The 24,617-nt window shown below is 39.7% G+C and overlaps 1 protein-coding gene across 2 annotated transcripts in view; it reads left to right on the top strand.

Annotated features, from left to right (window-relative positions):
* The first annotated feature begins 254 nt into the window (after nt 1-254).
* Nucleotides 255-24,617, top strand: part of EPHA7 (EPH receptor A7) — a 161,212-nt gene continuing 136,849 nt past the window's right edge. For both annotated transcript variants that reach the window (XM_086743346.1, XM_086743347.1), the window contains exons 1-3: nt 255-537; nt 4,772-4,836; nt 9,262-9,931. In XM_086743346.1, the coding sequence (XP_086599472.1) occupies nt 441-537; nt 4,772-4,836; nt 9,262-9,931 (832 nt within the window). In that variant the 5' untranslated portion in view covers nt 255-440. The remainder of the gene's footprint in view (nt 538-4,771; nt 4,837-9,261; nt 9,932-24,617) is intronic.

The following is a 24,617-nucleotide window of genomic DNA, read 5'->3' as shown; positions in this document are numbered from 1 at the left end:
CCCGACACGGCCGCACGCTCATTGGGCGGCACCACCGACCCCGCCCCCTCAACCGCCACGACTCAGGCGCCGGCTCGGCCCGCGGGGCGCCGAGAATCGCTGTTGTTTGGCCGACGGCGGCCGTCAGTCAGGTTGAGGGACGGGCTGCCCGGGCGCTCCGGTCCCGCCCCCTCGCCCTAATTGATATTATCGGAGCGCGGGGCGGGCGGCCGGGCTGCAGTCGGGGCTGGCGGGCGGCCGGCCCGGTGCGAGAGCCGGGCAGCGGCGCAGCGGAGGAGGAGGCGGCGAAGACGGAGGAGAAAGGCAGCCGGGAGAGGAGCACCGAGCCAGAGACTAGCTGAGCAAATTCTCCACCGTCTTCTAGTACCCACTGAGCGGCGGCAGCGGCAGTGTCTAGAAATATAGAGCTAGAAATATAAAATCACCCTGCTCCTTGCACCATGGTTTTCCAAAGTAGGCTCCCTTCTTGGATTATTTTGTGCTCCGTCTGGCTGTTCCGCTTTGCACGCACGGGGGAGGCACAGGCTGCGAAAGAAGGTAAGGTGATGCGGAAAAAACAAAAGTTTGGGCTTATTTATGGCTTTTGCACACCAAGTCTGCGTGGCGGGCTTAACGGAGGACCTGCCTGCCTCTGCGAGCTGCTTGTCAGCCCTCCCTTAAAAAAAAAAAAAAAAAAAGAAAAAGAAAAAAACCAACAACACCCCCCCCCCCCCCATTATTTAGCTGAGGTGGGAGGAAAGAGTAAGGCGTTCACTGAGGGTGTGCGTGCGTTATGTGTGAGGGACCGGGACAACTGCCTTTGCTCTCAGGAATGAGGTCTGCCAGGCATTTGCACGTGATGAAAAGACACGGGGATGGGGGCAGCCCCCGGGTACGGGCAGGGGAGCCTCGCTCTCTGTGGCTGCCTTAATCATCCCGACGGGGTGCGGAGATGGGAGGGGGGAGTACCTCACCGCTCCTCGGGCGGGTGCTACAGGGGCTAGGGGCTGAGTTTCAGGGCTCAGGACGTTTCGAGGGAGGCACAGCGCGGAGCGGAGCGGGACTGAAGCTGCGGGGCAGCTCCGCGCCTCTGCCCGCCGGGGGCCTGCAGCGCTCCGGCCCCGCGGGGCCGTGGAGGGGCGGTTGGAAGGAGCATCGGGGTGCAGTTTCGCACCTCCCGGCCACGCAGGCTGGGCATGCGTTTCGGGGGTACCCACATCCTGGCGTCGTGCGTCTGCGACGTGCGTGCTCTCCGCCGACATTGCTGGAGAGAGGGAGAGGTTTAGGGATGGATGTTTTACACCATCTGCGTATCACAACGGGGCTTCCCGGTTTCCATCAATCCAACACTGTGTAGGGCGAACCCCCGGACATTTGTTTCCTCAGCGCACCGAGAGAAAACGGGCAGTTTTCTATCAGAGGCTGATGGAGGTGTGTAAAATCAATTCACGAAGTCCATCTGGGAATCTTTTTCTCACGCGGAGAAAATCCGAAATAATTTCAAGGAGCGCCCGGCTCGCGTTTGACAGCCAAAGGCGAAGGTCTCTCTCCATCTTCGGGGCGGGGGGGCACGGACATGACAGGGAAGGGGGAGTCAGGGGCTTTTTCGGTGTCTCCGCATATGTATGCGTTTAGGGATTTTTTCCCCCTCAGCTGGATACATCAATATTTTTCATCAAACCGTTGGCATGCAGTAAAATACCATTTCGAGCCTGTAACTGAGCTTTAAATAAATAAATAAAAAATCCCTCAATTAAAATGTCCTCTGCCCTTAAGAGAAGGCGGCGATGGCGTGGTCAGAGAGGGAAAGAGGAGAGAACCTGTCCTTAGTAGCATTTCGAAAGTTTATCTGGAGGGGCTCTAAAGCACAGAGACGCCCCACCACCACGGGGACTACTAACGCGTGGCCGTGGGGTGGGAAGCGAGGAGGGTGCGGGCCGCCTGCCCCACTCTGCCTTGCGGCGTGCACTGGGACCGGGGCTGCGCCGGTGGCACTCTGCCTTCTGTGCGGTACCTGTATGGATGTGCGTGCATCTGTACATACCAGTGCGTGTGCCTGGGTTTGGGGAAAATCAGCCTAGCCAAAGGAGGGTCAGGAGGGGGCGAGCGGCAGACAGGGGTTGGTAGCGGCTACCTGCTGCAAGCGCAGAAAACTCCCGCGGAAGAGCGAGGGGGTTAAAAAAAAGTAACTTCGCAGCTTCATCCCCGGCCTCTCCGAAGGGCCGGTGGCAGCAGCAGCCCCGCGGGGTTTTCCCACCTCTCCTGGCTGGGTACGGAAGGGGGCGGGGGGGGCGTGAGAGGCCGAAAAGTTTTCCGAGTTGCCCTTCTGTATCTAAGCAGGAGCCGAGGTGAGATGCTGGAGAGGAGCGCGGCAGAGACCTCTCTCCAAGTGAGGGGGGGACGGCGTTACCTGCCGAGCGCTCCCCGCGGGATGAGGAGGTGGGGGGAGCAGGTCCAGGCCCTCCGCCCCGTCGCTACGAGCCCTCGGGGATCCGTCCCAGGGCTGCTGTCCCGGGCGCTGCCTCCCCAAACCGGCGGCCACTAGGCTGGATTGGTGGGAGGGGAGGTGAGAGGGAAAAGGCGTGGCAGGGGCGACCGCGGTACCGACATCCCGCTGCTGCTCGGCCGCCCAGCCCCGCTCCTCAGCGCGGAGGAGCGGCCGCCTGCGCGCAGCCCCGCGCAGCGCCCGGCTCGGGTGCGCGGCTGCGGGTCCCCGCGCAGCCCCTTCCTCCGGCTTCGCCCGCCGGTTTTACGCCTCCCTTCGCTCTCTCTGCCCCCCCACCTCCGCTGGGGTCTCCCCCTAACTCCGCGCGGAGCTAGGCCTGCTGCGCCCCCGCGGAGGGTCCGCGCCCGGGATCTCGGGGTGCACGGAGCACGGCGCCGTCGTCCCGCATCTCTCCGCTCCCCGGCGCGGCGCAGCCCGGAAAGCTCCTTCCCCGGTAACTTTCGGTGCCGCACGGCAACGCCACGTTGGTTTGGTGTTTTTTTTTTTTGTTTTTTGTTTTTTTTTGTTTTTTGTTTTTTTTCCAAGAGGTGTTTATAGAGCAGGGTGTTGTGTGTGTGTTTGTTTGTTTGCTTTGTTGTCTTTTGTCTCCGGGATGTGCCCGCCCGTTGCTATGCGATGGGGAATTGCCGCTAAATAAAAAAGCGTGATGAATTGCGGGCGTGGGACGTCGTGCTGGTGCTGAAAAGGTTAAATTTTTCGTGGTACCTTTTTTTTCCCAGGGCTATTATAAATGTTCTTCTTTCACAAACCACCACATGCGCCTCCTGCTTTTCTAGAGAAAGCGTTACAAAGTAAAGCCCCTTGAATCCAAGCTTAATGAAATAAGCAGATAATCTTTCTAGAGGGAGACGATCAAAATTCCTTAATGAGTAGCTGCACTCTATTACTGAAATATAGGCCTGGAAGCTACCGGTCTATGTTCACCTAACATTCCAGGTATCACTGTATGAACCTCTAAATAACTTTTTCAGTTGTCTCATCTTTCTAGTAATTCACTGAAATTCTACCAGGAGAAAGGGCCAAAGCCAGAATTATGACCATTGAAAAAGACCCGACAAAAGTTGCTTTAAGTTACAGCCTTAAATCATGCATTGAAATATCAGTACTTAAATGCTGTGTTTAAAGTTATAAATAGCTTTATAACTAAAAATATACTGAATTTAAATTAAAAGTGTTACTTTTTATTTAATGAAGAAGTATGAAGTTAAATGTGCGGCTTTGAAGAAGGAATCTTCAAAGTGCATCAAAACTAGATACATGGTTAATCACTCTACATCTTTGACTATTTGAAAGAAGATATTACAGGAAATGATTTCACTTTTTTTTTTACATCACAGATTAATGTATGTATCGATTGTAAGTCTTACAGAAACTCATAGTAATATGCTAAGAAAGAAGCTTATAATTGAAATATAAGACATATATAGGAATGTATGTTTGGAGATAGTAGAACATCAGTAATATAGCCTCCAATATGTCCTGTAAAATATTTAAGAGTTGATTTATTAAGCTGTGATTAACTACTTTTGGAGATGGGGTTACATTTAGCGGAAAATAATAGCTGTGCTACTAGAACTGATTTTTTTTTTTTTTTTTGTTTAGAAGTGTCATTGGGATATAATAACATGTAGATTTTGATAAGACGTTACCGTAAAGTGAATTAGTCTAATTTTGTGTGTGTAGTATTTTGTGTATGCTAAGTCTGAGGTAATTGCGGAGTCTTTTATTTTCCGTATTCCTGGTTGTCATTTCTTTATAGTATTACTGTTTTGTCACCTAAGGGACATATTTTTTTTCCTTTAAAACTCAGAAAGACCCTTGCTTTCGTGGTGCAACTCCTGGTAAGATATAGACTAGTCTTGTCTAAATCAGTTTGGAGAAGTGTTGAAATGTTGATGTGTATTTGTTTGTTTTAAGCTTACTGTAAATAACCAGCATATAGGAAATATCCTTCTTATGACAAAGTAGATGAAGTGAGTATCCATCTTAATGACTGATTAGTAACACTTTAGAGCACTAAGAAAACCAGTATACTTTGATTTAAGCAATGAAATTATTAAGATTAATTTATATCTGCTTATATGTGGATGGCACATAATTTGGTAATCTATTTAGAAGTAAATGCATAATTGTGGTTGCAGTTTTTTTTTTACTAATATGAAGAAAAAATTTGTACAAAAATTGTATTCTTTTATAACTTTAAAATTCAGACTTTGTTCTTTGTTTTTGTATTCACACTTATTATATTTAACAAGCAGTGGATTTTTTTTTTTTTTTTTTTTTTAGTAATATTGCTGGACTCTAAAGCACAACAGACAGAGTTGGAATGGATTTCCTCCCCTCCTAATGGGGTAAGTACTCCAGGTAAAAATTAAGTTCCCAAAGATAAGTAGTTATTTTACCAAAGCGATTGAAAGACTTGCTTTAAACTAGCTTCTCCTCATATTTCTCTCAGTAGTTGTACCAAGTGTTTACGGCTTTTTCATTTTTAGAATGGAAAGAAGCATACCTCAGGTTACAGTGTAGAAATGTACAAGCTAAATACAAGGAAGAGTTTCTAAAGAAAACTCGCCTAAATGTTCTCGGTAGCTTTATGTCTTGTAGTGTAATCCTTTCTGCTGTACCAGAAAGCTCTGTACATTTATAACATGGTATTTTAAATCACTTTTTCCTTCTTCCTTTAGAAACAACAGATTTGCTTCTGTGTGGAAACTTTCTAAAAATATGTTTTTCATTTTCTGTATAATGGGTGATCATAAATTTGTTTACGATGTTTTCTTTGTAATTGAATAGCACAGATTGAAGTGCTCTAAAATAAAAACATTTATACTGCAGATGTGTCTGAAATGATATTCCAAACTTGAAACATCTCCAAGTCTTGAGGAGCTTGATTCTGGAACCAGGCACGAATTATGTGGTTAAGGCCACCTCCAGCTTGCTTACAAATTAATCTCATGGTAGTCCATGAAGTGTACCACTGTGAAGTACATCATTATAAAAAATGAGAAGTTAAGGAGCATTGGTGTTATTGTCTTATTTATTATATACGTACAGTTGAGAAATGCTGCTTTCAGTCTGAAGTAAAACTGGTATAAAACCCCTTCTTCCTCAAGCCTTGAGGAATAACATTTTCAGAAAGATATAATGGGCATACTGTCTTACCTTAGCTCAGTCCTACCTTAACTCAATCTGACAAATCATAAATTATATGGACAGTTCTTACTCACGGAAGCAGTCTCGCTAAATCCGTTGCGACTCCTTGCATTGAACAAGGTCTTGGGGGATCAGGCCCTTAATCTTCAGCGTATTAAGAAATCTGGAGCCAGAAGAGCGTGAAGTGTGAGTGGGGGTATAAAAGTGTAACAAATCCTTTAAATAAGAAGAATGAAAATCTGAAAGTGTCTTTCTTTAAAAGCAAGATCGTAAAATCAATACAAGCATAAACTGGAAACGAATCTAAGGACTTCAGAAAGAATGTAATGCGAGCTCAGCACATATGATGGCTAATAACCTCGGCATTAGCGTTTTGCACTGATTGAAGCCTTTACCAGAGGTGTTTGAAAGATTAGCTTGGTGGCAGTTATATTAGGCTAACCTGTAGATAATGAAAGACATGTCAACACATGTTACAGATGTCAGCATACTTAAAGATGAAAGTAGAGTCAGATTCAACAAATAGTAAGAGGCAACTTTTAGAGGTAGAAGCCAATTTCAATCAGGAATTATAAGTGACTCAAAACTAGTGACTGGATTCGTATGCATGAGAATGTTCAGAAATAGTTGTCTGTATATTAACATAAAAGTATCATTTAAATAATGTAATTTTGAAAATAAATGCTTTTCTGATCTTGATTACTGAATATTCTACTACGCAATAAAGACTTCATGGGAACAAACACAGAAAATCTTCTTGAGAGAAACTGCTGTATCATCACAGTACGAAATACATCACCCAGACACTCATTAAATGCCTCATTCAACTGCAAATGTTACATCTAACAATGATCTCAAACATTGTTAAGATAACTAGGAAGTTAAAATACTAGATATTGAAACTAATAGAACAGGACATATTCAAATAGAATTGCATTTATATCACCATATGTTGCAGCAGAACAAAGAAAAGTTGAATTTTCTTGCTGTAAATCTATCATGGAATTGATCACTTTAAAAAGACTTGAAGGCAATGTAACCTCAGGCAGCATAGATGAAAACATATCCTGAGGTACTGATTTATGTATTTTTATTTTCCCTGCAGAAAAGCAGGTACACCACTGATGGACAACTTTAAATAATAGCTCTTTGGTTACAGAATCATAAGTCGTATTTCCTTAATTTTCAAGGAAAATTATATTCCATGGCTTTGGAATATATTCAGTGTTTAATGCTAGGGGTAATGTAAAGCAGGACTCCTCATCTGAATTTAGTGTTTTGTATTGTTTTCCTTGACTGTAGCATCAGAATCTCTAATACTAGCTTTTGGCTGTAAAAGTCTCGTCTGTGTTGTGTTACGAAAAATCGTTTGATTTTGTTAAATGTAGTTTGTTGGTGTTTTGCTTTCTGTTTTTTTTTAAGGGGTCCACATCAAAACCCAAGGAGTCAGAGTGTGTTGTGTAGTGCATTAGAGTTACTTTCACTTCAAAGATAAGAAATGTCATCTAACTGGGATATCTTATTGCAGAATCTGGCTTGATGTTTTAAGGGAGGACTGCTTACACAAAATAAAAAAAAAAAAATAAAACAAAAAACCCAAACCAGCCCCAAACAAACAAACAAACAAAAAAACCCAAAACCCCCTCAACATTGCCTCATGTGAGACAGAATATAAAAATTAGTAAAACTTTAGACTTCCTGCCTTTTTTTTTTTGTCATCTTTGGTTTTTTTTTTTGTTGTTGTGTTTTCCTTTTCTTTTTTGGGGTTGTTTTTGGTTTTTTTTGGTTTTTTTTTTTTTTGGGGTTTTGTTTTTCAATGTAGCAGAGTCAAAAGCCTCAGTCCGCAGCCTCTTCTTTTTCTTTTCCTTGTTTGTAGCAGTTCTCCTAGAGGGAGGGGAAAAAAAAAAATCTTACCCATTCAAAGCTAATAAATCTATTATGAAGATAGACTTTCTTCTATTCTGAGATTAATACAGTTCCGTATGCAACCAGTTCAGTTAACTCCATGAGGATTTAAGAATATATTTTGATAATTTAACGCCATGTGCATATATAATACCATACACACCATGTCTATATTAATTGTAGATCTTTGAAATGCGCTTTGCTATTTACAGCTTCTGTGTGTGTCAGCAGCTGCGGCCATGATGTATTTTCTGGTGATAGCTTCCAGCATCAATTCACCCACATCTGCTTTGTTTTGGAGCAGTAGACCAACATTAAAATGATCTCATTTGCTGTCAAATAGACTTGCAAAGTACTGTATACTGTGTGGCTCCTAATCAGGGAAACCAATACTTTCCACGCTTGGTTACCGGTGTAAGGAATGTCAGTGAGTGCCTTGTCCTGCAAAGGTGCTATGTATGCTAGTCCCACCAAGCACTTAAGCACATGCTTACCATTAAGCTCAAAAGTACTGTCATTGATCTTAAGCATGGGCTTAAGTGCATTATTGACACAGGGCCAGAGGGCTAAGTGCCATAAGGAAAAGTCGTGGTTGCCTATATCATCAGGCGAGGATAGCTCAACCTGCTCCCCCCTCCCCCTAATTTATTACAGCTGTGGTTTCTACAGTGAATTAAATGTTGCAAGAACTGTGAAAAAATGTGAAAGACAGATGTTACACCTGGGCCGATCCACCTGGTTGATGTCAGTGGAAGTTTTGCCATTGCTGGATGCGCAAGCTCCCGTGTCACCGAAGGCTGTTAAAGACTGAGGGGCTGTTACAGGCTTACTAGTTTGTTATCGAGTTGGTGTCCTAAGGAGGTAACAACAACAAAAATCAGGCTTTGAACCAGTGAACTTTCAGTCATGTGTGTTGTTCTTAATTATGTATGTAATCTCATGGTTCATTTGAACTCCCAAGTAAATGAAGTTTGCTCCTTTTAAAGTGGATGCAGCCACTGAACAAATTGTGAGGTGAGGAATTCCCACTTATCTTCTTTTGGTTTGTAAGTAGAACAGAAGGTGGACTGAACAAAAAGAGGACAATCAAGATGTTTGCACGCTTTCAGATTTTTGAGTCTGTCCATTTGATCTTACCCCCTCTCTCTGTGCCACTTTCATCATATAGAAGTGAAAATCGTCTGACTCAAGTTTCAGGACCCGGTCTGATGCTTTCTGTACAACTGAAAGTTCCACTGGAAGTTTTATGTCCACAAGTTTTATGTACTGTAACGCTAGGCAATTTCAGTTTCTAAGACTTCACTGATTTTAGGTTTCTTTGGAAGCAAAGCTGCCTCCCTCCTTTTGGTCTTTGCTTACCCAAAAACTGTCATGACCTCAGTGAAATGTGGGAGAGCCCAGTGTGTAGTCAGAACTTGGTACATTGAACAGCCTTCTCGGAAGCTTCCTCTTTACAATTGTGCCCATGATGTGACAATTGTTTTTAGAAGCTATTTATATGTGGGAAAGATATGGAGGGAGAGAGAGCCTGCAGCTGCATTAATGTGTGTTTTCTTCATTTGGATACTTAAGAGTATTTTAGCAATGACGTACTTGTTATGAAGCCACACTATTAAAAAGGAGATAAGCTTGAGTTGTGTGAAGCCTTTTAAAATACACAGTATTTACATCTGGTGGCATGTTTGTTTTGTGTTACTAACTGTCTGTTGTTGTTTTAGTGGGAAGAAATTAGTGGACTGGATGAAAACTACACTCCTATACGAACGTACCAGGTATGCCAGGTGATGGAATCAAACCAAAACAACTGGCTTCGGACTAACTGGATTGCAAAAAGCAATGCACAAAGGATTTTTGTAGAGCTGAAATTCACTCTGAGGGATTGTAACAGTCTTCCTGGAGTTCTGGGGACTTGTAAAGAAACTTTTAACTTGTATTATTATGAAACAGACTACGACATTGGCAGGAATATCCGAGAAAACCAATATGTAAAAATAGACACTATTGCAGCAGATGAAAGTTTTACCCAGGGTGATCTTGGGGAGAGAAAAATGAAACTTAACACAGAGGTGAGAGAAATTGGACCTTTGTCCAAAAAAGGATTCTATCTTGCATTTCAGGATGTAGGGGCCTGCATTGCTTTGGTCTCTGTCAAAGTCTACTACAAGAAGTGCTGGTCCATCATTGAGAACTTAGCTATTTTTCCTGACACAGTGACTGGCTCAGAGTTTTCCTCTTTAGTTGAAGTACGAGGAACTTGCGTCAGCAGTGCAGAGGAGGAGGCAGAGAACTCACCGAAGATGCACTGTAGCGCGGAGGGAGAGTGGTTAGTGCCTATTGGAAAATGTATCTGCAAAGCAGGGTACCAGCAAAAAGGAGACACCTGTGAATGTAAGTAAACATCAGCTTGCTGTAATATGTACATTTTAGGTCATGTTCTACAAGCTTTTCTTTTTTTTTTTCTTTCCCCAAGAGAAATAATCCATCATCAGTTTGTGGATCCTCAGTCTGTATAAACTTCACACTGGCTAATCCAAAGCAGTCAGCTCTTCTGGATATGGAAATCAGCAGTTGTGTACTGCATTTTAAAATTTAAACAAGAAAATTTAAGGGTGTATGAAGTATAAATATAGATTCAGGGTTAGAATTTTAAACCGGTTAAGGTTATGTTTCTTGTACCTCTTGCTGAGTGAGTCATAGAACATAGTATTAATAATCTCAGATATGAGTGAAATGTTTTGTTCTTTCGTGTGGTCTGTGACAGAATTATAAGGAAACTAAAACTGAGGAAGAACGTGGTGTGGTTAGTAATGGGAAGAATACACATAGAATAAAAAACTGAATTAGAGTTTTGTCATCAGTGTGTAGAAGTTCAAGAGTATTTTAGATCTTTCAAACAGAATATCAAATTTTCAGAGTAAAGTATGCTTTCCTTTCTACAGTATCTTTTCGCATAAAACTAATTCTAAACTTTTCGCTTGCCATGGAATCACGGTGATTAGTTTAAAATAACAGCAAATCAGAGACTCCCGGGTTGTACTTTCTAATTCAGACTGATTCAGTTACCCATAGTCTTAGAATAATCCTTACCCTTAGTGTTGCTGTCACTGGGGCTACATGTGTAAGATATTTCTGCTTAGCGTGAGAAAGGATATTTCATTGTCTTTGCTTACAGTAAAACCAAGAGAATAGGGAGTTTGTTTGAAGACTGGTATCTTCATGTACACTCAACACAAAGTCATTTTTATCATAAGATAACACAAGGAGTTATATAGCACCTTATTTTTATCATAAGATAGGCAGACATTTGTCAGTGAGAAATGTTGTAAGTCAAAAACTGGAAAAAAACCCGCCACAAACCTGTGAAGAGGAGAAACCTAGAGAATCTCAAAAACAAAGCTGGCAGCAGTCACTGAGACTAAGATGTCTGTGTGAGGACTTCAGAATCCTCTACAGAAGACTACAAGCACCCTAAAAAAAAAAGGTAGATGTATCTCACTATTAATCTGTCCTCAGGAAAAAACATGATTATGTTCTTGATGAGTTTTTACAAGGAAATTTGGTACAAGGTGAAGTGAGTGGAGTTGATCTGAGGCCTTTGTAGCCTTGCACAAATCTTTCATTGTTCTGTTGGGAAGGGATGAAGGGTTATGCACTGTGGAGGGTGATGTCATTAAGAGTAATCATAATGTGAAAAACTGCCCCCACAAAACCATTCAGTAGACAGTATTAAAGCTCTGTTAAAAATATTAAGCACTGTGTCCCATAGAAGCCTGTTTTAAGGTTTTCAAATGGTTTTTTTGAGTGACTGACTTTTTTCCTTTTCTTAACTTGCCCTTGATTACAGACCTAGTCATGGTTGATGTAATTAATATGCTAACTTTATTTGACTTTCAGTAAAGGAGGGGAAGTATCCAAAAAAAGAAAGCAGTGTATGTTGGGAAGTCGGGGGGGGGGTGTGGGAACACACACAGGAGCTAGGAGAACGTGGAGGGGATGGATAGAGAAGAAATTGGTGTTTGGTAACTGGAATTCATGTAACCTGTTTATTAAACAGGCTTCTTAATTTCCAACTGTGCTGATGTTGACAAAAGAATTAAATGATAACTTGTACTTGAGTATAGTAACGTGCTCATTTGCAAGAACACTTCCCCTTTTTTGGCTTGCTTCCAAAGCAATCGCTAAGAGAATATGCTGCTCTGGAAACGGTCCAGAGGATCATTTGTGGTATTTTTCCTCTTTTCTTTCAGTGATCATGTTAAGAGTTTCAAAACAAACTCTGGCTCCATATTGAGGCAAGTTAATGTGTTCGAGAGGGAAAAGGTGGGAGGCAGGCACTCACCGAATGCGTGGCGTTGGCAGCTCCGAGTCAGAATGATCTGGGTGACTGTGGCGCACAATAGTAATTGCTGTCTGTGATACTTGTTAGCTGTGTCTGTGCTCGAGGATGTTATTAAGTATGATCAACTATGTACTGACCGATAATACAGCTGGCACACTGATACCGCGTCTGTTTTTTGTGACAGATATTGAGAGAAACTTATCTGAATGTTGACACTAATGCAACTGGCTATCTGTTACTGTCAAGCTGTGTAACAGATCAAGCAGAAGCAAGTTGGTGTGTGCTTCCTTAACCCAGAGCTTTTATAGCCCTGTCTGAGGGCTCACTTCTGCAAATACTTTGTACCTGGCATGCCATGTGACTTCTTTGGGACCACTCATGGCAGAAAGCATTGTGCTCTGTCAGGATGGGCATAAGTCTGTGATTCCTCTCTCACACTTGCTAAAGCTCAGCTGAATTAACTTAGCAGAATAGGAGGGTCTTTTAAAGATACAGAACAATACCTCCTCTGGCTGTGCTGTAGTGAAGGTGGGAGTAGGTGGCCACATTGTAGTTCCAAATAGCTCTTCAGCCTGTAACTCAGTGGGGATTTTCATTTGTGTTACACTGGCTTTGATTGGCTGGCTGTGATGAAAGAATGTGTTCATTTTGGATACAGCTTCTCTCCTGTGTGTGAAATTTGTTGAGTTCAGATTCTAAAACAATTGAATTTTGATTTGTACATACAACTCTGTGCTGGCTATGTTGCCAGAAGATTTTTTTTTTTCTTTTTTTTTTTTTGTTGCATGCATGTAAGTAACTGGTAATGCTGGGAAGGATAAGGAAGATAACAGCTGTGAGCCCTGAAACACATAACCTGGGAAATGAGCTCCCATTTGTTCCTTCTTCGGTGCTCAATCTTTCAAACTGAGTTAACCTTTTTTTTTTTTGGATGTACACTGATGACTTCTCTCTATGGATGTGCCAAGGACTCTGTGCCACCTCAGTGATCCATTGTGATAACGCTGGTACGTAACAAAGCCAAATTCCAGGGAGCTCACAATTGTCAGTTAAAGCAAAATCTTAGAGTGAAACAAACATGAGAAAACTAGATGAGCGTCTGAACTTTGAATTGCAGATTCTTTCGCTTGTATACAAGGACACTATCTCCTCAGTGTTGATCTTATGTCTGCTGGTGCATTGCATTATGCTTAGGTGTGGAAGTTGTCTATTTTAAAGGATTGTCTTGAAAGGTATCTGGCAAAGGTATCAGAAAGGTACTTAGAAATATTTAGTTCTTCCAACATCATGTATTGCATCTACTCTGGCAAAAAAAAAAACCTGTGACCACAAAAACCCAATAGAGTTCTCAGTAACTCTAGTGGACTCCCAATAGGTCAAAGTTCAGTTTTTTTTCTCACAGTCAATTTTAGTCAATATGTTGTGCATGTAAGGAGCATACTGCGATCAGTGCTTGGTATTTAAAGGGCAAAATAATTCTTTGAGAACTTCTAGTGTAATGTATTTTCCATCTGTTTCATGTTAGTTGGGGGTGAGGAGGGAGGGAATTAGATTTATTCAATCAGAGCAGTAGAGTAATATTTCAGAAGGTAGGAAGCATCTCTTAATATGACTGAACTGAGAAATTATATAGATGATTTGGCACCAAGTCCCAAAATCCAGATTTCTAGGGAAAGCCAAATGGATGCATTTTACTGTTAAACATTTTATAATACCATATGCATTAACAGTTGTTTTATTGGCCTCAAAATGGGGAGGGGATTATAGCTATTTGTACATTTTGTCTTGGTAAGGTAAAAAGGGAGCTGCAGGCTTTTCCTTCCAAACTTTGTCATGTGCCGTACACTGTGCCAGACTGCAGGCTGCATCTGTTCCTTCTTTTTTTGCATCTTGAGACAAACTTTTATCTCTTGACTTTGTGAAATATTACTTGATAACAGATACAGAAACCGATTTTGCCTTATGCTTGACATACTTCTGGAAAAGTATATGTGGTTGTGGTTTTTTGTTTGGTTGGGTTTTTGCTTTTTAGTATTACTCCACTTAGGAGCTGACGTGCCACAAGTTTATTAATACAGGACAATGAATTAAGGGGGGAAAGTGAATAAGTTGTCAGTAAAAAAAAAATCTGTTGCTTCTAAAAAGCCCAAGTTGTGTGTATTGTGAATTGAGGGTAGAGTTTAGCCCAGATAGTGTGTCCCAAAAGCCATGTGTGACCTGCAGCTTGAGTAACCTGTGTCGAGAGTCCTGCGCTTAAAAATGTTTTGCTTTTTGGGAAAGGGGAGGAATGGTAGAAGACTTTTTCAATGGCATTTTTATTATCATCTTTTTTTGAAGAAGTGTTACCTTCCTTCCATTTGCCTCCAAAATTACTCTAGGGAAGAGAATGTAATTATTCTCAGTAAATTGAACCAGAGCAGAGAATAAGGATATCTGAGTCTTGTCATTTTCTCTGAAGCCAGTGGAAGTTCAACAGGGGAGTGTCTACCTCCTTGTCTTTTTATCCCCTAACATATTAAATAATTAAATTAAATTTTTCTGATGTTTTTTAAAGAAAGGTTGATGTGAATTGATATCCAGTCCCAGATACAGCTGCATAGGAACTATTTGTTTGTTTGTTTGTTTGTTTTTAAATCATGTAAATATCTTTCCAAAGGATCCTAGTAGGGCTCAGAAAAATATACCAGATACTTTTAAGGTAAAAGTAAGACCTTCTAGCTAGATAGTCAAGAATACTGGAGGTGCTTCTATTATAAAATGCAGAGTTGTGATTTCTGCTCCCAGCCCCCTTAGAGTTTCTAGAAATTTGAAAGTCTTGGCTTTCTTTTACCCTGAAGTCTTCTGACTGCCATTCTTGTCAGAGAAATGTGGTAGAAAGATATATTTCTTACTGTATCTTTCTTTTAGAACAGTCTAATGTTAATAAAGAGGATGATTTTCACAAATTTGTCAGTCTGCCTAAGTCATTCAGGTTTCTTTGATCTACTTTGTTCACATCCTTCAATCATTTGGATGTGTCCACACAGAGAAGAGAAGGGGAGGGGAGCTATGTCTACTGTTAAACTCATCCTCTTTGAAAAGTGGTTTCCAAATTAAGTCATACACAATGGCTTATGTACTCAGTGGTCAGGGCTAGCCATCACCTGAAAAAACTGGTACCTTCATGCTTCATAGCATTTGTTCCAGGTGTCCTCTGGGTTGCCTTTTGGCTCTAAGATACAATTATTTTTTTTTGTAGTGTTCCTTTGCTTGAAGTATCTGAATTAGTTTGATTAGTATGATTATAAGCCATCATAGTTTTGGTGATACAGCATCCTCTCTCAAGTGTGACATGAAGATATGTGAGAAGTAAGGTGATATTAAGTTGAAGTGATCAAGTGGTGAAGGCAGCCACAACCAACTAGTTCTCATCCATAATGCCATTAGAGTGATCCCTAAAATGAATTAACGACAAAGCTACTGACAGGTTTAGTTTCCAGTGAACTAGTTATTTTGCTCCATAAGAGCTGAGAGGAGTGAAATAGCATGTGCAGGTGGGCAATTAGGGGCCTGCATCCTAGAAGTGAAAGTGTTGGACAATGTAGTTGAATGTAGAGCTCTTTCTGTTCTCCAGCATCTCTTTTCCACTCCTCCCTGCCACCCCACCCCTCTGATTCTGTGGTCTCCAGGATTTAAAATCATTTTTTTTTGCGTTTTGCTAGAGGTTAACTGAGTATCAATTTCTTAAACTAAATTTGTTGTACTTTTTCGTTTTTGTCAGATTCACTGCTGTGCACAGATTTTGAAATCAAAACAAAGCCAGCAATGAAATCTAACAGAATGGTAGTGATTTCTTCTTTAGTTACAGAGGAAGCACTAAAGCTGTCTTTTTATGGGTCTGGGATGCCACTGCTGAATTAGCTACGGTTGCTCAACAGCTGGGCCGTTAACTCCTTAGCCATAAAGTCTATCTTCTGTTTGTTCTAAATGAAGCTTCGGTTGGTATTTAGAAATGGAATCTCATCGTATCAAGTCTGTTGACCAAAACCATACATTTTGCTTCTGAAATAAACTTTTCTGCCCAGAAATCTTTTGTGAAAGATGCAATAGGCATGTAATAGCTTTTTTATAATTTTGTAGAGTATAATTTTCCTAGATAAAAAAGCAACTGACTTGCTTGGAAATTCTGGGGTTTTTTTTTGTTTGTTTGGTTTGGTTTTTCTATTTGTTTGGGTTTTTTTTTTGTTTTGGGTCCCCCCCCGTCCCGCCCCCTCAGGCTTCAGTTAACCTCTGAGAATTAAGCCACTAAAAATAAATTTAAATATTCTTTCATTTCTAAGTACAAATGGGAGAAATTACACATGTAATACTTGTTAGGGGAATTTCAAGTGTACATGCATTCTATTAAATATGACTTAGCATTTTAAGAAAACAAAACAAAACAAAACAAAAACCAACCCCCTCAGCCGGAAAACAGGGTTCTAGGAACAGAAAAAAAGGAGGGTTAGCAGGTTACAGATAAGTTGAAAGTAGAGATAATTTAATGGAAGAACTGATCACAGAGAAGAGAGGAACATGTTAATAAGTGTTTAACTAATCTATTTTATGTATCTGTAAGACATCTATTATGTGGATGGTTAAAGGCTGTTCAATTAATTGTTGCTTTTTCACTTCTCAGCATTAAGTCTCAATGTTTTCCCTGTACTGTCCAAGCTCTATCTTCATGCTAATTTAGTTATTAAAAATAATAAACTGTACACAGCCTGTGGATTAACACTTTAAAAATAATAAACAAGTAAAACATTTTCAAATTAATATCTGTAAAGACAAAATGAATCTTTTGAAGTGTACTCAATACGTATGCTTTGTTTATGTCATGATTGTGTAGGTTACTCCCCTAGAAATACTATAAATACTACTTTGTTGATAAAAACTTAAGACTGGAACCAAGCTAAGAATAGAACAATTTGCAAGGGGTTTCCTTAAAAGAATTAGAAAAGTATGTTCAGGGAGCTTATTAAAATCCAAACGCGATTCACATGACAGGAAAAATATGTAGTTGTTTTCTGCTGTAAGCCTTCACAGAAGGTTGTGGCATCAAGCAGAAAAAAAAAAAATGTAACCTCTCTTTACAGGATAATGTACCTAATTTCTTCTGTAACCTTACATTACTGAGCAAAGAGCAGCAATAGCAAATATATTCAAGACATTTTTATGAACAGTCTTCTGCTTACTTAGAGAAAATTTTATCTGTGTGCACTTCCTAATCTTTCTGTTGCCTGTATCTGGGACAGTGAGTTCTCTTGTCCCTAATATTAATGAAAAATGTTACGTGTGCAAGTGAATAGTATCCTAGTTCATAGTTCACAGCAGAAACTTTCTTTTCCGTGGGAATCTTGTATTTCATTTCTTGTTCTCAGACATATCAGCAGTATGTCCGGTGTCTCTGATGAAGGAGTATTCTTCTGTACATTTCCATTACTGGCTGTTTCTGACTTCTTCAAGTCTCCCTAGTAAACACAACATGCCAACATACTGGAGAGTGACTGTTCAGTGCTGAACACTTTTTTCCTTACTTTGATTTTTCTCCATTAAGAAGAGATTTTCCTTTTAGAAAAAATTATCTTTTAGAAGCTATATGCATTTTAGGAAATTTTGCTTAGTATTAAGTTAATTTATACCTATAATTCAGAGTAGGAAAGGGAAAAAAATATAAAACTTGTATGAGAGAAGAGCTGGGCTCAATTGTTACACTTCTCGAGTCCTGATCCTGTCAATACATGTACTTGTATAGCTTTGTTTAGCTGGGTGGCCCTGCTGCTTATCCTAAGGAGGATAAAGTTGCTCACACCTGTAAGAAACATCAGGGTTTTTTTTTTTACCCAAGGTAAATTGATACTTTAGCTTCTTAATTTTTATGATTTGAATTAGTTTCATGTGACTCTTGGCAAGACATGGTTCTGCTGCAATAATAATCTCAAACATTTTTCTAATAAAAGTCTAATTAACTGTAATTATTAGTATTTTCTGACACCTGACATACCTCAAATATGTGTGATTGATGAATAAAAAGGAAGTACATTATTAAGAAATATAATTACTGTTATTATTTTGCAATGTATTTAATATACATAAATGCAAAGATTATTTCTTGCTGTAATTATGCAGTAAGTTAAGGGTTCAATTTTGAGAAGCTAGTGCAAGCCTAGAGCCCTGACTTGCTGGTTGGTTACTGATTTTTGCATTTTGAACAACAGAAAAATTCTGATAGTATGTATTACCATAAATAAACGTGTTGTAGAAAGTGTAAAAATGGGGGTCCTACTTTTCAGTAAACAAGCTGTGACTTTTTTTAAGGAAGCAATGCCTAATGTATAATCTGTAGGACTGCAGGCTGAGGCATCATCCCTAGGATTTAATGGCAAGAATGCCATTAACTCAATGATGGTAACATCATGTGTTAATATTTTCCTAATGAGGCAAGTGCCAAAGTTTTAAGTAACTGTAAGCATATCCATAAACCTGAAACTTTTACGTTGATGAAACATATTTAAATGCATGCTTGATTATATGTGCTTTTCTGAACTGTAAGTGTTGTGCTGGTGTAAAGGTATACAGAAAAGCGAATATAAATGGTACTCAAAAATTCCACTGATAGTACGTGAGATGTGCAATCTCTAGCATAATTAGTGGCTATAACTTGTTATTATTCTTTCCTTACATTTAGTGAATGTGAAATATCACCCATCCTAGATGACTGGTTTTCATTTTTTTTCCAGTAGATTAACACAGTGGATTGAACTAGGGTGGCCTTTGAAAGTGATACTTGAAGATCTTCTGGCAGGTGACTAATATGGTGGCCTCATCTAGCCATATGTGTGTGACCTGCTCTATGTTCCCTTCACCTTACTGGATATATCCTCATGATGTGACTAAATTGCAAGTGTTCCCTGGTGCTTGATAGAGTTTATTTTTCTCAAGTGGCTGTGTGTGTGCTTTTGTTCTAGTCTTATGACCAGGTGTACACATGCGTATTGCTCTACAGAAGTGTAACCCCCTGGGTAGGAGAGGGGCAGGGTTTCAGAGTTCTCCATCCTCTTCTGATGGACCATCAAGGAAAAACTCTGGAGTTGTCTGGAGCTTGGATTTATGACCTGGTCCACACCACTTGAAAAAGTAGTACTGCCTGTGGCCTCCAACTCTCCAAATCTCTGAGTTTCTCAGCTTACTAGCTAGTCTTCTTTTATGAGTAGTAAATGTATTCTTTGAACTGATACATCTGTGTGATGCCTATTTGAATCAATTCATTTGTGTCCACAGAGGGACATGGCTGGTGTTGAGAATCTCATTAAATCTCTAATATAAAATCTTGGAGCCCTTGCTTAGCTACCATGAATATGCTTGAAGAATGTTGGCAATTGAGAATTCTGTAAGTAAAGTTTATTGTATTCCTAAAAGTTTGGCAGTTTGTGTGCCAAACAGCTCAGCTCTGTTGATGCTGGAAAAAATGACATGTTCAAAAATTTGTCTGTGGAACACGGTCTGAATGGGCAACATGTGGCTGTGATCACTGATCATATTTACATTATCTCAGTCAACTCCCATTTTCCAGACTTGGGTCAATTATTTTTCTTACTGAGGAGAATTTGAACTCGGATCTCTTGCTTCAAGTAGGGCATGCCTATTAACCAACATGCAGTCACTGTTAGAAGGTTTTATTAACCCCTGTTGAAACTTGCTCTTCCCATAGTCTAGCAGTTAGAACCATTCATATAGAGCGACGGGTTCCAGTCTCTCAGATTCTAAGCTTTCTTATATAAAACACACCCACACACACTCACACACAGATATAAAACATTTATTCTTGGATATTTGAGCTCTTGTGTTTCAAAATATTAACATATTTTCATCTTGATCAATTTATTTGCACTATATATATGTACATATTTTTGAGGTGAACGATTGAACTGGAGAAAACATTCTACTGGTCTTTCATTTTTTTATAAGGATGATGTGTCTGTATGTCAAAGCAAATGGAGATGTATTATCTTTTTTCTTGTTTCTGTTAGACTATAGTTTTGTTTGAAGTCTTGAAATATCAGGTAAGAAATGTAATTAGAAAGAAAAAGATTTATTGAAACAGGTTTTTTTTTTAAATTATCTTTGATATTTCTTTTTTAATTACTACATAGAGATGCTTTTAGAGTGTCATTGGAATCCTATTGAAGAGAGAGTATTCTTACTTGATTTTGTTATGTTGGATCAGGCCCATGATACAGTCTCTTAGCTGAAATCAAACACTGAATCTTTGATTTCTGATGTTTCAAAATGTCAACATGTTTTTTCTTGATCAATTTATTTGCACAGTAAGTAAATTAGATAACTCTCCATTTTCATTTTTGTCCAACTTATTGAACAGTTTTATTCCGTACGAGTAGCTCTTCAGTAAAAATTATCATTTATTATTTTCTTTCTTGAGTATATTATAACTGTGATGTTGTTTTGTGCTGATTGTGTAAGGACAATATGTTTATACAGACAAAACTTTCAAAATGTCGGCAGTTTTATTGACCCTAACTAGAAAAAAAGTACTGATGACGTCACCCCAAATGATACCTAAAGGAAATGTACACTGTTTTAACTGTTAGCAAATCCCAAGGCTCTACATTGTCACTTAATTATCTCACCTATGGAAATCTCAGCCAGATTTAATCTACAGCCTGCTGCTGGGAAGTGCATAAGTATCATGTGCTTAAAATCATAAGCAGAGTTTGAAAATCACACCCCTCAGTGCAGATTGAATAGAATATTCAGTCTGTGATCTGTGACTGTCTCTTCTATTCATTTTCACCTATCATTAGTTGCATATCACTTAATTTTCTGATTAAAAAGGGCAATTCTTTGGCTTCACGATGTACATGCTTGTCTGTCTGCTTTAGTTTGTTCATTGAAATGAGTCTCTATTTGGCCTATTCTTAAAGTATTGTCGGTGGAATTGCTAGTGAATAATGCCAGTAAACAAGGGAGAGAAATAACGTCTTTTTAAAACACACTTTTTCTTTTTCCTGAGTGAGTGCAACAAGGAGGAGACAATGACATGCCTACTTCTGATATTTTATCTTAAAGATTTTCTGTCATATGTAGGGCTATGCAGTCACTGTATTTTGTATTACTATTGTAAAAATCATATATCCAGGAATGTAAGATTCAAAATTGCATGATACAAGTAGAGGTGAGTGATTTTAGAAAATAAAACATGTGTTGTTAGTACAAATGATGTGCAATCTTTAAATAAGGAACTTTATTTCTCTCCTTAATACAAGGACTAAATGAAAATAAAATCCCCGTTCTCACAGAACAAACCCAATTTTTTAAAATCCACCATTTAAAGACATTTTGTGTATTTAAGCAGTGACAAGGGTATTCATTATTAATTAACATTCAGGAGATAACTGACTGTCAGTTGCCAGTCAAAGTGGAGCTTGGAAGAATGTTGACATTGATTGATGGACATGTTCTGAGACTATGTGCAAACAGGTTGCTCAGGTCATCTGAACACAAAAAACACCATTACAGATCAGCTCCATGTACACAGAAAGATCTTTTGCTTGGGCTGTCCTTCTTTCTAAAGGGAGGATATCCTTCCATATGTCTTAGATTCACTTAATTTGTAAGTTAAAACTTAGCTTGCTAGCACTGTGGTCACTGGTTAAGAAGAGATAAGTTTGGTCTGGTAAATATGCGCAATGTGTCATTGTGCTGTTTCTAGGTGTGAGTGCCTAAGATGGTTAAGCATTCAGGTTGAAACAATATTTTTACTGTTGCTTTATAAAGTGCTATAAGTACTTGCCTAATGGATATATTCTAATGTAATTTCTTCTTTAGGTAGAAGAAAATCCCCAAACCTTAATTTATATTACACTGAAATGCAGAGATGGAAGAGGCTTTTCAATCTTGCAGTCTTTACAATCTCTTCAGAAGTGAGTTTTAAATATCTACAGTCATACCTGGTGTTTCCATTTCCTGAGTCAGTAATGTATTTAGATTCGGTGAAATGAAGACATAGCTTGTGGTACCCTCACACCTCTTTTTAAAGGAGAATGTAACAAGCCCTTTGCGTGTCATGTACCAATTACACCTGCCCTAGGCTGGGTAGCCTATGCCCCATGGGAACAGTGGCTCAGCTCCTCCTACTTCTTGTGGTGGACACCTGACCATGCAACAGTGGTAGCAGTTAGCCAAAGAAACACAGTATGGTCTATATAGAGAGATGATGCTTTCCTGTATACATGAACAGCCTGCTTCACAGGTACTTATTTCTTGTAAGTTTTCTTCAATTAAATTTTCGGAATATACTTACAAATACATCATGGTTGACTTGGATTTGTTAACTGAAAGAGATGGAGGACTGTTCATTAAGATGATGGAAAAAGATAATATCTTCTGACTGGAGCCCTTTTCCTGTGATTATCCATGGGGGAAAATTCTCCTGTGCTGTATTACACATCTCTGTAGGTTAAAAAACGGTCCTGTCTTGTCTTCTTTAAAATCCCCATAGCTGTCTGCTTTGGGGGAGATGCTATAGTTCCACTCAGTCCAGATGGAAGTAGCATGCTGCTGGGGATCCCTTGCCAATCTCCATCCCTGATAGCGGTGTCTTAAGCGTATTGGGTAAATCTGTTAAGAGCTGTCATCATTTCATACTTACGTGCCAGTTCTCTTTCTCCCTATTCCTTCCAAGTACTTGCAGCTGGGGTTCCTTAATGCTTTCTTCGGAGCTGGCAGGGTGTGCCGAAGAGGCAGAGCTCCCTGCTTTTATCCAGTGGAAAAGGGGACCACAAATGTTTTAGTTGCAAAACTGCTTATTTTCCCTTGGGTAAAATCTTACTTGCTTTATTCATTTAAAAAAAAAAAAAAAAATTAGTCTCTTGGGACTACTTGTGAGAGCAAGAAAACAGGAATTGGCCCCATGTCATAACCATCTGTTATTAACACAAAGAGCAAGGGCCCAGCCTTGCAGTCCTTACTAAAAGCAGTTTGTTTAATAAGAGTTACTACAAATATGAAAAATGTGTGTTTTCCTCATTACTGTGGCAATATTCCGTACCAGTAGTGTGAAAAAATCATCATGAGTCTTGCTGTACAATAACACAATCGCACTATTTTATATTGCGGTAGGCTGTATGCAATAAACATCTAATTCCAAGAAATATATGTATTGCTGTATTTTCAAAAATCATTTCAGCTACTTCCACACATATTTTTTCATAGTACATCTTTTCTTTTTATGGCTGAATTATGACTGGGTTTTCTTTTCTACTGTTTTTATAACTGAGGTAAACTTCCTTTTTGATTGTGGCTAGTTTGAAAATGGTGCCATTTCTCCCTCTCCCCCAGAAGATGACCCTTCCACTCCCTCCAACCCCATTCCTCTGTTATATCTACAAGTATTATTGGAAAACTGAAATAATTTGATCCATTTTGCCACACTGCATCATGGCAGAGAGATAGTTTTGGTGGCTGCTATTTCCATTCACATTTATAGGCTGGAATGACAGGTTGGATTATGTTCTTTTTTTCCACCTTTGTGACCTCCCCTGTATTTGGCATTTCTACTGTAATATTTGAGAGAATTACTCCATATTATTTACTACAAAACCCAAGCTCTGTAAAAAAAAAAAGTTTTGGTGCCCCTCCGCCCTTTTTTTTTTTTTTTAATCAGTTTTTATATGCATGGCTTTTAGATCATCCTTAGTTCTCAGAGTTGTGCCAGTCCCTGCTAGATAACTCGAGCCATGGGTTTTAGTAGGGGCATTTAATCCATACTCCTACACTTCTGGCAGAGCAAGGGCTGTTACAGTCCTGTTGATTGCACCTCGGTGAGAGAGAGACTAGTCCTCTGGCTAGCTATGATGCCTTTAAGGGTGGCTTTGCACAATCAGTCTGGCACAGAGCACATGCAGCACAGCCCAGAATCTGGGAAAATATAAAAATTATGCTGAGAGGCTGGGTGTTTCCATGTTGTATGCAAAAAGACAGGAATTGCTCTATTGGATCAAACAAGTGGCTTGTCAAATCCATTACTCTTTTGCCAGCAGTGTCCGGTAGTAGATGTTTTTCTTTAAAAAGAAAAACACAGCTCTATATAGCTCTGATACAGCTCTATACAGCTCTGATACATTTCCTTTATATCCTTTCTCCAGTCATTCTGTCGTTTAAATGTTAAAAGATGTATGATTGTTTTTATTCTGTGTAATAAATATATTCTAGTCCAATTAAGCTTTTAATGTATTTTTGTAATTTTTATTAAGTTTGTGGCCTTGGATTTAAATAGACTGGAAATTCTACAGATGTTTACATTATTGACTATTCCAGCCTTATTATTTATAAAATGTATACTTTGAACTTGACTGAAAAGCCCCTTGAGGATCTGACATAGAAGCATACACAGTAACAACACTAAACTGATTCATGTGCGTTTAAAGATGTGTATTTCAAATAGTTTGACTGGAAAAATTAATTCATCGTTTGTGAACTAGAGGTAGGACAAATTTTATTTGAATTTTATTAGACCAATATTGCAGCAACCTCTTTTTCTGCATTTATAGACACTTTCAGCCATTGAAGGGTTAAACTCCTCCCCCAGGCAAACAGCGTATCACTTTCCTTAAAATGCCATTGGGAAACTGAGATAAATGGTGAAGCATTTTCTGTGTCGACATGATGTTCGCCTGTCCGATTGCATCCTTCCCAACA

This window comes from Chlamydotis macqueenii, chromosome 3, assembly GCF_036417535.1.
Source record: "Chlamydotis macqueenii isolate bChlMac1 chromosome 3, bChlMac1.mat, whole genome shotgun sequence".
In the NCBI taxonomy this organism is placed as follows: Eukaryota; Metazoa; Chordata; class Aves; order Otidiformes; family Otididae; genus Chlamydotis; species Chlamydotis macqueenii.
This window is presented reverse-complemented; position numbering and strand designations above follow the sequence as displayed.